This window comes from Anabrus simplex, chromosome 14, assembly GCF_040414725.1.
Source record: "Anabrus simplex isolate iqAnaSimp1 chromosome 14, ASM4041472v1, whole genome shotgun sequence".
NCBI lineage: Eukaryota > Metazoa > Arthropoda > Insecta > Orthoptera > Tettigoniidae > Anabrus > Anabrus simplex.
Genome location: NC_090278.1, coordinates 80,513,897 through 80,528,487, shown reverse-complemented (window position 1 = coordinate 80,528,487; position 14,591 = coordinate 80,513,897). Strand labels below are relative to the sequence as shown.

The window sequence follows — 14,591 nt, the reverse complement described above, 5'->3', positions numbered from 1 at the left end:
AATTAGGTGGTAGTTTATTCCAATTTTTTTTTTTATAGACTCCCTCTGGTTCGACAATTCCATAGAATCTGTCCTCTTCCTCATTACAGAGCAGCTGGCTCTTTAATTGTCATTTCATCGCAAATAAGAGAGCAAACATTCTTCAGATCACCTCCATACAGGTCATGAAGGCCCTTGGAGGAGTGGAGGGTAAAGGCTTCCACCATTGTTAACCGCGGCACATGATGGGGTAGAGTGGTTAGCTCTACGCCCGGCCGCTTTTGCCCCCAGGAATTAACCTGGTACTCATTTTTGGTGTAGGCTGAGTGAACCTCAGGGCTATATGCACCTCCGGAAGTGGAAATCTCGTTTCTTAAATTTGACGACTTTCTGACGGGGAGTCGAACCCACGTCCTTCCGGGAGAACCGAGTACGCTTTTACCCCTCGGCCAGGCAGCCTGCTCCAAACTTCATCGCTACCGGATACTTATCTAATGTACTACGTGAAAGTTACTATATTAATTTTCATCTCTGCCCATACTCATAATATTTCGGAGAAGCAATCCGCCAACACATACACTGCTATATAATTCACCATTTACATTGAAAAGAAGCGCAGTACTAACCTATTTTCCGCTATTTCATTCCGACAGAATGGTGCTGCCGCCTACCGTCGGTATTTGTAAACACACGGTTTAATTTAGTGCCATGTTAAAATGTTGTGTTGAACACGCAGTATAAGCAGCCATTGGATGCAGATCGAGCAGGCAGTGTGTTAAAATCACTAGTGTAACATTTGCGGGTATAATTAAAGCGAATTTCCTTTTTCTGTGGGGTTGTAAATCTGTTTGGATAAGACCATGTATTAATAAGCAGAATTGTTTCATGTTTGAATAATGCATTGAATAACGTAGTTGGTGTTAAATGACCAACGCGCCATTTTATTAATTACGGTCTTATTTCGTCCATTACTTGCTTAGAGAATTCGGTTAGGATGTCTAAGAAGCAAGAAAAGTCTGCAAGAACTCCTCCGTGAATGAAAACAACATTACCTCCTCTATAAAGATTAGATCAGTTAAAATGGGAGACTACTGGCAAAAATGAGTGCAATTGGACTTGACAAAAGAGTGACTGAATGGGTGGCTATATTGCTAGAAAACAGAACTCAGAGAATTAGAGTAGGCAAAGCTTTATCTGTCCATGTAAAAATTAAGAGGGAAATTCCTAAGGCAGTATTATTGGACCTTTATATTTTCTTATATATATCAATGATATGTGTAAAGAAGTGGAAGCAGAGATAAGGCTGTTTGTAGATGATGTTATTCTGTACAGAGTAATAAATAAGTTACATGATTGTGAGCAAGTGCAAAATGACCCCGATAATGTTGTGAGATGGACAGTAGGCAATGGTATGATGATAAACGGGGATAAAAGTCAGGTTGTGAGTTTCACAAATAGGAAAAGTCCTCTCAGTTTTAATTCCTGCGTTGATGGGGTGAAAGTTCCCTTTGGGGATCATTGTAAATACCTAGGTATAAATATAAGGAAAGATCTTCATTGGGGTAATCACATAAATATGATTGTAAATAAAGGGTACAGATCTCTGCACATGGTTATGAGAGTATTTAGGGGTTGTAGTAAGGATGTAAAGGAGAGTGCATATAAGTCTCTGGTGAGACCTCAACTTGAGTATGGTTCCAGTGTATGGGACCCTTACCAGGATTACTTGATTCAGGAACTGAAAAAAAAAAAAAAAAAAAAAAAAAAAAGCTCGATTTGTTCTGGGCGATTTCCGACAAAAGAGTAGCGTTACAAAAATGTTGCAAAGTTTGGGCTGGGAAGACTTGGGAGAAAGGAGACGAGCTGCTCGACTAAGTGCTATGTTCCGAGCTGTCGGTGGAGAGATGGCGTGGGAGGACATCAGTAGAGGAATAAGTTTGGAAGGTGTCTTTAAAAGTAGGAAAGATCACAATATGAAGATAAAGTTGGAATTCAAGAGGACAAATTGGGGCAAATATTCATTTATAGGAAGAGGAGTTAGGGATTGGAATAACTTACCAAGGGAGATGTTCAATAAATTTCCAATTTCTTTGAAATCGTTTAGCAAAAGGCTAGGAAAACAACAGATAGGGAATCTGCCACCTGGGCGACTGCCCTAAATGCAGATCAGTAGTGATTGATTGATTGATTGATTGATTGATTGATTGATTGATTGATTGATTGATTGATTGATTGATTGATTGATTGATTGATTGATTGATTGATTGTTTACGACTTCGGTAAGGTTTGCAGACTTAGCTTTTGTGTATTCTTATTGACTTACGGCATTTGTACATGTAATATATTTGGTTTTGTGTATTATTACAGCGTGGTTTCTCTTCAGTCCGACAAAAAATAACAAATTTCAAGAAGGAATTGAATTATTCACACCACGCAAACAGTGAATAACACAGTTACAGTAATGCGTATATCAGAATAAAGGCAGACATATATAATATTCAATGAATGAGGGTGGGAGTGAGTGTGTATTTCCTTGATTACTCATTAAACTTTGAGCCGACTTAATTATGGACATTTCACTTGAACATTTAACTTATTATAATTTACTCGGGTAAGGGAACCTTCATTATTGATACATTTAGTTTACTTTGGTAATGGTTATGTCTCGTGATTTCTATATGTAACTACTATCTGCGCACTTTTTAGCGATAGATTTACACCCTAGTGCTGAAGCGGTCGACCTCGGCAATCTTCGAGATTCGTACTGGCAATCTTTGATACACAAACTATGAATCGCTTAACTTATGCATCGCTGTGCGACGTCTGGCGTACACTTTACGTACTAGTACTGTTGTTATTTACACAGTAAAGCCTAAGTATAGAATTCACTCTAGGAATAAGATTCGCATCGAGAAATGTTATATAATGTGTATGTGACAACAGTTGTTGGCTTAAAATAACAAAGGTTTTAAAAATTCATATCGATCGATCATATTATCGATTCAATGCCGATTTCATTTCCATTCAGTTGGCAGTACTAACGGAACCGGAAGTTCTCCCTCCTTACTCCTCAAACCCGTACACAAATCTATCGCTAAAAAGTGCGCAGATAGTAGTCAAGTTGGAAGCAGTGATGAGTAGGGCCGAATGTTTATGACGTCATATTTTTTCTTTATATCATTTCCATGGAAAAAACAAGTTAAACATGATTATATCCACGGTGACTAAAATTATACAATTTTCACGGGCCATACAAAGTCATATTTTGGCTTTTTTAAACGTTTTTGTCATATTTCGGCGATTTTTCATATCATGGTCATATTTTCACTTCAGTTTTCGTACTTATGTCATGTTTTATATTTTTTTACTCCATTTTTTGCATATCAGCTTGCAGTTGTCCCAAAGACGGATTTTGCACATCTCATAAAATTATCTTACAATAATCTTTCTTAGAAATATATAATGTCACCTCTCCTATATTGATTAATTCCAACACGAATCTCCATTACCTGATTTTGTACAGAAAGAGACAGAAAGGTGACCCCCAGTAATTGAACTCTAATGATTTGGCGGAGGGCCTATTTCAAATATGAGCCAGTAACATCCTGCGATGTTGAGCGGTCTTTTTCCTCGTTACAAGCAAATACAATAGAGAAAATACGCGACACTGAGCGAGATATCGAGGGACAGCTATTAGAGCTCTCTCTAGCGAGTAGACCTGAGAACTACTGATTCTGTCAAAAGAGCACGTGTATTTTTGTGTGAAGTTTTTGGTGTTATTTATGCGTTTTCAGTGAGTTGATATAATTAAATAGTAGCGTGTGCCATTCCTTGATATCTCCTCTCAACATAAGGGGAAAGGTATGTGCTGTGTTTGGCTGCAGTAACTATGAAGTAGAGAAGAATGCGCGGTCTTTCTTTCGCTACCCTCGTGACAAGAAAATGTAAGTAATATTGTGTTTGCATATATATTCTTCCAGTAACAAAGAGATTTTTATAGTACTTCATAATCTTCTGACCTGCTCGACCCATATTTTAACTGGCTTAATATATAATACACATATTTTATTGTATAGTGCAGCAGTTAACCTCCAATACCAATGTGTTGTTGTAGGTGTGATCTGTGGATTTTGAAATGTCACAGAAGTGATTTGGATAAGGTGTACGAGAAAGAAGGGACGTTACGCTTTTATAAAAATATTATAACATCTGTTCAGATCATTTCAGGCCAGCGGCTTTAAAAATCCTGGACTATACAGCCAAGGGTATGTTAACATTTTTACTCTAATTGTACGTAAATATTCCGCAAAGCATCACTATCGACAACATTTTCATACTTTTCTTTCTTTTATCCCTCTTCTCAGATTAAAGTCGGGATTTTATAGATTTTCTTTCACCGGGCGAGTTGGCCGTGCGCGTAGAGGCGCGCGGCTGTGAGCTTGCATCCGGGAGATAGTAGGTTCGAATCCCACTATCACCAGCCCTGAAGATGGTTTTCCGTGGTTTCCCATTTTCACACCAGGCAAATGCTGGGGCTGTACCTTAATTAAGGCCACGGCCGATTCCTTCCAACTCCTAGGCCTTTCCTATCCCATCGTCGCCATAAGGCCTATCTGTGTCGGTGCGACGTAAAGCCCCTAGCAAAAAAAAAAAGATTTTCTTTCTGTTAGTAGGCTTCATGTTAAGAGGAAAATTGTCCAGCTTTTAAACGTTAATTCATTGCATCATGTGTGTAAGTAATGTGCCGATATTTTTATTGACAAGTGTCTTAATGTGATGATACAATGTTTCTTAAATTAGAAAAAAGACAAATCTAACCGTAAAAGTTCAGGCAGGAATGCTAAAGCAAAAAAAAAAAAGTAATGCATTAATGAAAGATCAACCTATTTCACAGCAGTCCATTTCACATCTTGTTTATATGTCTAATTTCAGTCTTTAAATAATAAGCTTTTAAATAATTTTTCCTTCATTTATCCGGAATTGCTTTAGCAACTTCGAAGTTAATATCTCAATAACACTTTCTTTCTAGACGTAATTTATTTATCCATTTTCGTATATGCACTTCCATTGATATTTGAATTTAGCGCGACTTTTCAGGTCAAGTCACTAGGAGCGCCACTGTTGAATTGTCTCCCATTTTATCAAGGCTAAATCCGTAAGTGTCGCGTATTGTCTCTACTGTATTTGTTGCAAGTCAATGTTGCGTGAAAATAGAAGATCGTTCCTATTTTGAAAACTTTAAAATGTATGTAATTTTCTATTGTAATTCTTTTTTATCGCCCATCAAAACGTGAGGTTTAATTCTTTCTTTGTAGGGACGAGAGTTACCTCTGGATCGAGCAATTAAATAAATTAAAAATGTAATAATTAAAATTAATATTATTGCGTATTTGTTATTATTGAATGTGCTAGATTTTGAAAATGTATTTTCAATATAATGTGAATTTAAACAGCGGCAAGATTTTGAAGATTTAGAAAATATAACAAAATATTTTAAGTCATATTTTAATACTTTTTAGGTTATAAATGCTTGCATATTTCTGAAATGTTTTTACATACCTGCCAACTTTCAAAAATAGAAATCCGGAAGATCCTAAAGCGGAATTTTTTAACAACACGCGCATGCGTCGCAAAGTCTTGGGACATGATGACAAATGACGGCAAGGAGGGAGATTATAAACAATATGAATACAAGTCAAATACATGTTAGGATCACCCCTGAAATTAAATACTTACGCAAAGTTACATGTTGATGAGCGCTCATCTGTTTCCACTTAACACTGGGAAACTGATCGTATAAAGCAAGGAAATTTAGCAGAATATGCCTCCTTAAAAGACTGATAATATCGTTTCTTATTTGAACTCGTTACGAAAACCACTAAAAATACTAAATCGCTTACAAATTCGTCACACAATCCACCAGTTTCAGAACTACCGCCAATGTAACTCACATCCACCACACACAAACAGAGCCTTTCACAGCTGCTACGAAGCACGACGCAGTTACTGTTCTTGTTTGAGTCATCAGTCCATAGACTGGTTTGATGCAGCCCTCCATGCCACCCTATCCTGTGCTAACCTTTTCGTTTCTACGTAACTACTGCATTACATCTGCTCTAATCTGCTTGTCATATTCACACCTTGGTCTACCCCTACCGTTCTTACCACTTACACTTCATTCAAAAACCAACTGAACAAGTCCTGGGTGTCTCAACATGTGTCCTATCATTCTATCTCTTCTTCTCGTCAAATTTAGCCAAATCGATCTCCTCTCACTAATTCGATTCAGTATCTCTTCATTCGTGATTCGATCTATCCATCTCACCTTCAGCATTCTTCTGTAACACCACATTTAAAAAGCTTCTATCCTCTTTTTTTCTGAGCGAGTTATCGTCCATGTTTCACTTCCATACAATGCCACGCTCCACACGAAAGTCTTCAAAAACATCTTTCTAATTCCGATATCAACGTTTGAAGTGAGCAAATTTATTTTCTTAAGTAAGCTCCTCCTTGCTTGTGGTAGTCTGCATTTTAAGTCCTCCTTATTTCTGCCATCGTTAGTTATTTTACTACCCAAGTAACAATATTCATCTACTTCCTTTAAGACTTCATTTCCTAATCTAATATTTCCTACATCACCTGCCTTCGTTCGACTGCACTCCATTACTTTTGTTTTGGACTTATTTATTTTCATCTTGTGCTCCTTACCCAAGACTTCATCCATACCATTCAGCAGCTTCTCGAGATCTTCTGCAGTCTCAGATAAAATAACAATATCTTCGGCAAATCTCAAGGTTTTGATTTCCTCTCCGTGGACTGTGATTCCCTTTCCAAATTTTTCTTTGATTTCCTTTACTGCCTGTTCTATGTAAACATTGAAAAGGTGAGGGGACAAACTGCAGCCTTGCCTCACTCCTTTCTGGATTGCTGCTTCTTTTTCAAAGCCCTCGATTCTTATAATTGCAGACTGATTTTTATACAGGTTGTAGATAATTCTTCGTTCTCGGTGTCTGATCCCTATCATCTTCAGAATCATAAATAGCTTGGTCCAATCGACATTATCGCATGCCTTTTCTACTAAAGTTGTTACTAAAGTTACTAAAGTTGTTAAATTCACAACCTGCTACTTTTCACGGATTTCTTTTCTTGAAAATCACAGCCTGCTACTTGTCTGGGAATATCTCAGTGAATGAAGTAGCAGTTGAGGTCGAACAGGTGACAAAAGCACGGTGATAATGTGATTATCGATACATTTACCGGTCGAATTTCAAACACTGCATCTCGTATTACCAGCTACTATCGAAAGTCAAACAAATCCGATTTGAGCGCAGTAAGCGAAACCAAACGCGGATATTCAAAATCCGCACATTTTAAGGAAAAATCGGAATACTTGGCAGGTATGTGTTTAGCTCATAACATCCAGGCCCTAATGATGAACCATGGAATAGGGCGGCGATATTTGCCTTTTAGTGTACAGCCCTACGTGACAAGTACTGTTGGGAGATCAGAAGAATGCACATGCCCGGTGAGGCACTATAAATAACAGGACACAGTACATACCTAGTTCCTTGTTGCCGTTGAACAGGTTGTTCATCATTATTGTAGCATGGTCCACCTTGATTTCAAACTTGAACTCATCCAGCTCCATGTAGACCTTTCCATTTCTCGTTTCTGGATGACCGTTGAGAGAAGCCTTACCAGTCACTCCAGCTGAAACACGACAGCATGCAGTTTCTTTAAGTCAGGCATCTCATACAAGCCCATAACGCAAATAGTCCTCAGTTAAGTTTTGGAATAAAAATATATAGCGGTACTCTCATGCATTGAACATGACAGATTAATGACAGTTACACATTTGAAACAAAGCCCGTCTGGTAGTCATGATCGTTCAAGCGTCAGGTTTATATCCCTCATCCCAGAGAATAATTAGATAAGTCAAAATACTAAAGTTCTCACGGGAAGCATTTTTCTGTTCTTAAACAATACAAAATCACAGATTCACTTAATGTTGTCAAACCATTCTGTATTACCTGAAGCTGCTTTTTAAATAATGGTTGTTGTTTGATTTTGTTTAATTCAAAACCTGAATGAAATAGGTACTTGCTTTGCAACTTGAATGAAAGTGATTTGTCCTACATTAATGAGGCATTATTTCCTTATGAGAACAGTAGCGGCGCTAGGAAGCCATCATTTTCTGATAAGGAACGACGATTCTAATAATAAGAATAATAATAATAATAATAACGCCGGGCTGAGTGGCTTAGACGGCTGAGGCGCTGGCCTACTGACCCCAACTTGGCAGGTTCGATCCTGGCTCAGTCCGGTCGTCTTTGAAGGTGCTCAAATACGTCAGCCTCGTGTCGGTAGATTTACTTGCACGTAAAAGAACTCCTGTGGGACTAAATTCCGGCACCTCGACGTCTCCGAAAATCGTAAAAGTAATCAGTGGGACGTAAAGCAAATAACATAATAATAATAATAATAATAATAATAATAATAATAATGAGTTACACAGTTTAGTTTTTGAATCCGAAGGAATTAAAACAAAACACTTATATGTTACGAATGCACACACAAGAAATGCATATTGCAATTACAGTAACCAAAACACGCTGACCCTCACATTATTAAGAAATAATCTCGCTGCTAGGACCACATAATTTACAACTCAGCCGACCATCGTAGGCCTACTTAGCTACGCTGACTGCCGAGAGTTATAAACAGGCTCGAATCTTCAGTATTTAGAGTTTAGTTAAGGAGGATGTTTTTGTTACCGCATCTTCGCTGACAGCTGGGGTCTCAGAACTGGCTAATTACTTGTTGATTGTTGTGAGTGGCAGCAAGGGATGGTTATTATTGGAACAGGACGGGAAACCCACATTCTTTCAGAAATAACTACCGTACTGCTATTCATGAAAGAAGCTCTGCACTACGACGGAAGTTTGTAATAACCCTCTGCAATACAAATAATACTGTGTTGTGTGCTGTAGCTTTATCGACATGTAAAATCACTCTTCAGCTAGTGAAGTAAGAGACAGCCATGGGCCGTTCACAAACCAAGAGGCTCACCGCCCTGCAGGGTCTGCGGCGTCCTTACCGCCGCCACTGTATGTTGACTTTAAAAATGAAAACATGTAAGTCACATCTGTGTACTGTTAACTAGTAATATTAAATAGTTCTCTTTAGGGAAATAAAAAAAAGACAAAGACACCTCCGTACAGGCCATGAAGGCCCTTGAAGGAGAGGAAGGTAAAGCCTTCCACCATTATTAACCGGTGCACGTGATGGGGTAGAGTTAGCTCCACGCCCGGCCGCCTTTGGCCCCAGGAATTAACCTGGTACTCATTGTTGGTGTAGGCTGAGTGAACCTCAAGGCCATATGCACCTCCGGAAGTGGAAATCTCGTTTCTTAAATTTTACGACTTCCTGATGGGGATTCGAACCCACGTCCTTCCGGGCGAACCGAGCATGCCTGTACCGCCTTCTTTAGGGAAATAGCTGTGTAAATTCACTGCCAATAATTCATTTACAAGACAATGTCTACGTCCACAGTGAAAATCGACAGTCTCTTTTCAGTCATTAGACCGGGTCAGGAATGGAATGAATGAAGCCCCATCTAGCGGCGAGGATATGAATTGTGCCGACTGCCGAAGCCTGTCGCACTCCTGTGGGGCAATGACAGATGAAATGAAATGATATTGGGGAGTGTTACTGGAATGAAATACAACAGAGAAAACTGGAGTACCCGGAGAATAACTTGTCCCGCCTCCGCTTTGTCCAGCATAAATCTCACATGGAGTGACCGGGATTTGAACTAGGGAACTCAGCGCTGAGAGGCCGGCGTGCTGCCACCTGAGCCACGTCCACAGTAACCAGACAAAATATATTACACTTACGACAAGCTGACTGATCTGTTTGCAGCTGATTTTATTAAAAAATATTCAGAATATTAACAAGATAACTCAACTTATCTGGTTCTTACCGTGGACTGTTTAGTATTCTTGAATAATCTGGAAGTAAAATGAGGCTATTTCTTCAATTTTACGACGAAAAGTGTCAAAGGATAGAGAGCATTGACCTTAGTAGGTTTATGTAAAAATAAAAAAAATAAAAAAATTGACTTGTCTGTTTTTTCTCCGGGATCTTGATATATTGTCTGACACCGTGGTTACCCGGTTCGAGTCCCGTTCTTGGAGAATATTGGTAGACGAGGTGCTATACAATTTCTAAACGCAGGATTGCGTCCTAAAAGCCTGAATTAAATTCCAGACCTCCCCGCAGTGTCCGTATAGTGTGAAGGGAAAATGACGCGGTTGATGGTGATTCGTCCGTCGGATGGAGATGTTCATCATCATTTATGCCTGTCAGCCAGGTGGCAGATCCCCTATCAATTGTTTACCTAGCTTTTTCTTAAAAGTTTTCAAATAACTTGAAAATTTTTCGATTTATCGATCATTTTCCCCTTGATAATTAAGCCTCCGTGGCTCAGGCGGCAGCGCGTCGGCCTCTCACCGCTGGGTTCCCTAGTTCAAATCCCGGTCACTCCATGTGAGATTTGTGCTGGACTAAGCGGAGGAGGGACAGTTTTTTTTTTCGGGTACTCCGGTTTTTCCTGTCGTATTTCATTCCAGCAACACTCTCCAATATAATTTCATTTCATCTGTCACTCATTAATTCATTGCCCCAGAGGAGTGCGACAGGCTTCGGCAGCCGGCACAATTCCTATCCTCGCCACTAGATGGGGCTTCATTCATTCCATCCCTAACCCCGTCACTGACTGGAAAATTAATAATTAATTCCAATCCCACACACCTCGTCCTATAAATGAATATTTGCCCCTATTTATCCTCTTGAATAATAACTTTATCTTCATATTATGATTTTTCCTTCATTTAAAAGCTCCGCTCAAGATTATTCGTCTATTAATGACATTCCATGCCATCTCTCCACTGCTATCTCGGAACATACCACATAGTCGAGCATCTCGTCTCCTTACTGCCAAGTCTTCCCAGCCGAAAATTTGTAAAACTTGTCGGGAATCCCCCAGAACAAATTGTGCTGCTTTCCGTTGGATATTTTCCAGTTCTCGTATCAAGTAGTTCTGGTAAGGATCCCATACACTGGAACCATACTGTAATTGTGGTCTTACCAGAGACTTATATGCCCTCTCCTTGACATCTTTTCTACAACCCTTAAATACCCTCATAACTGATTGCTTTTAAATGAGGGGTTGATGACTGAAATATATTCAACTGTTTATTAAGTCTCCAATACCGGAGAACGGCTTATCAAGTTAATTCTGTACTCACTGTAGTTGCTCCAGCTGTCGCCGTCTCCCCTGATGGGTAGTACAAGGATCTGGCCGCTGATATTGTAGTTACCAGTAATGTACATCCAAGGTAACGCCACTTCGAAGTCCACGCGGTACTTATCAACATCAGCACTGAAACATGATAAAACATGTAGGCTACATTAGGAAATATTTAGAAACCATTTCATTACCATTACAGTGTTAATGTGTTTCTTTGAGCTAAAGCAGGGCCCCTCAGGGTGCATGCGCGTGGTGCATGCACTGTGCACGGTGCAAGAGACGACTTGGCTTGGTTGACCAGAGTGCAGACCCCCCCCACTCCTCGATTTGGAGCAATAGCGCTGTCTCTCTCTTTCCTCGCGCCTGTCTCGCTCGCTCCGCCTGTCTCCCTCTGCCCCACTTGCGCCGTAGCGCTCCAAATCCAAGCTGACTTGAGCCGAGCATAGGCGAGTTGAGCCGAGCTTAGCCGAGTAGCCCAGAGACGAAGCGTTGATCCGAGGCATGCCGAGCGGCAGCGATGCACAGTGCACGGAGCTCTTGCGCCTCTATCTGCACGCGTGAGATTTTCGGCGTTTGAGAGGCCCTGAGCTAAAGTATTGTAGGAAGATAATACAGTAGAGTCTCGTTAATCCGAACTAATTGGGACCGGAGTGTGTTCGGATTACTAATTTTTTCGGATTAACCGGAGAATATCTTCTAATAATAATGTTATTGTTTTTACGTCCCCCTAACTACTTTCATGGTTTCCGGAGACGCCTAAGTGCCGGGATTTTCTCCCGCAAGATTTCTTTTACGTGACAGTAAATCTATTGCACGAGACTGACGTATTTGAGCACCTTCAAATACCATCGGACTGAGCCAGGATCGAACCTGCCAAGTTGGGGTCAGAAAGCCAGCGTCTCAACCATGTGAGGAAAATAGTTTCTACAATATAGTACATACTGCAATTTTAAATGTCCATTCTTTAGCAGTTACGTTAATAAAACACTGTACAAAATTACAGTACGGTAGTTAAGAACCCATAGAGGAGAAAACGACTAAAACTAGGTTACAACTTGTCTCCTTACATAACATTAAGTTATTCTAATAAAATATGACTAATAAAATGCAAGTAAATCTTCATTCTATAATAAGTTTCTTCATTTCAATATGGAATTTTTTTTAAAAAAATAAATATTTTAGTTCGGATTAACCGGACTTTCGGATTAACGATACTCTAGTGTATTTTCTCTTTCTGATTCATTGAGGTATCATAAAGTTCCCTCTGTGGATCAGTGATAGAGTGTCGGCCTCCGGATTCCAAGATAGCGTGTTCAAACACCGCAGAGATAATTGGAATTTTGAAGGGATGAGATAAAGATACTTTTGGCATGTAAAAGATCTCTGGTAAAACATCTGCTGTTTATTATTTTTTAGGGTCATCTCCATTTCACCCTATCTTGTGGTAACCTTTTCATTTCTACATAACTACTGCATCTTACATCTGCTCTAATCTGCTTGTCATATTCCTACCTTGGTCTACCCCTACCATTGTTAGCTCCTACACTTCGTTCAAAAATAAAATGAACAAGTTCTGGGTGTCTTAAGATGTGTCCTACTATTCTATCTCTCCTTTCCGTGAAATTTCGCCAATTCCATTCGATACCTTTTCACTCGCATTTCGATCTACCCATCTCACCTTCAGAATTCTCTGTAACACCACATTTCAAAAGCTTCTACTCTCTTTCTTTATGAGCTAGTTATTGTCCATGTTTCACTTCCATACAATGCCACGCTCCAGACAAAAGTCTTCAAAAACATCTTTCTAATCCCTATATCAATGTTCGAAGTGAGCAAATTTCTTTTTTTAAGAAAGCTCGTCCTTGCTTGTGTTAGTCTGCATTTTATGTCCTCCTTACTTCTACCATCGTTAGTTAGTAACAATATTCATTTAGCTCTTTTTAAGATCTCATTTCCTAATACCGAACTCGATAGCTGCAGTCGCTTAAGTGCGGCCAGTATCCAGTATTCGCGCTCTAGTGGGTTCGAACCCCACTGCCGGCAGCCCTGAAGATGGTTTTCCGTGGTTTCCCATTTTAACACCAGGCTGTACCTTAATTAAGGCCACGGCCGCTTCCGTCCCACTCCTATCCTCTTCTATCCCATCGTCGCCATAATACCTATCTGTGTTAGATTAGGAAACGATTTTTCTTTTCTTTTTTTCACTAGTTACTTTACGTCGCACCGACTCAGATAGATGTTATGGCGACGATGGGATAGGAAAAGGCTAGTAGTGGGAAAGAAGCGGAAGTGGCCTTAATTAAGGTATAGTCTCATCATTTGCTTGGTGTGAAAATGGGAAATGACGGAAAACCATCTTCAGGATTACCGACAGTGGGGTTCAAACCCATTATCTCGCAAATACTGGATACTGGCCGCACTTAAGCGACTGCAAATCCAATACGCCGTACATCATCTGACTTCATTCGAATGCATTCCGTTATATTTTTATTTGTTTATTTTCATCTTGTTCTCCTTCCCCAAGACTGTGTCCATAACCATTTAGCAATTTCTCCAGATCTTGTGCAGACACAGATAAAATAAAATTAACATCGGTAAGTCTCAGTGTTTTGATTTCCTCTCCTTGTATTGTGACTTCTTTTCGAAATTCCCCTTTTCTACGGACAGATACATTCAACGAGTCTGACCAATTATATTGATAAAATACGAAAAACTTTGTCCGAACCATTGGATACACCAGATACATTCACAGAACAGAGAAGAACTAGAGCAATCTGGCAATACACGGCGGAATCACATGCAGAAATGGGTGTTTGGTAGAGTAAGCTCTCAAGGAAGGAAGATGTAAAGGAAGTCATCTGCCGAACAATACACAGCAGATAAGCCAGAGCATGAAAACTGACTGGTTAAATTGAAAGAAATGGAAGGCTGGCCCTAAATATGATGAGTACTTTATACAGGGTATTTCAAAAATAAGGGGGGGGGGAGCATAATTTCAGGTATGTATTTGTTATGTGTAGACAATCAAAATAGTTCATTACAACATGTGTCCGAAAATGCTTCATTTCCGAGTTATGGCCTTCACAACACTGAACTTTACCGGAACATTTTTCTTCCGCAGGTCATTGTCATTACAGATGTTCAAAATGTCCACCTCCTGATTGAATACAGACCTCACATCGATGCCTCATTGACATAGATCGAATATTTCCTGATCGATGGATGTGGATCCTGATGTGGAAACCCATCGGAATCGAATTGTGGCATCGTGTGAGGACATACGCAATACTCCTGGAGTTTG

General features: G+C 39.7%; 1 protein-coding gene across 1 annotated transcript in view; it reads right to left on the bottom strand.

Annotated features, from left to right (window-relative positions):
• LOC136885745 (protein takeout) overlaps positions 1 to 14,591 on the bottom strand; it is a 45,068-nt gene that overhangs the window by 14,038 nt on the left and 16,439 nt on the right. The window contains exons 4-5 of the mRNA XM_067158480.2: positions 11,289 to 11,422; positions 7,540 to 7,689 (exon numbers count right to left, since the gene is read on the bottom strand). Coding sequence (XP_067014581.2) covers positions 7,540 to 7,689; positions 11,289 to 11,422 — 284 coding nt within the window. The remainder of the gene's footprint in view (positions 1 to 7,539; positions 7,690 to 11,288; positions 11,423 to 14,591) is intronic.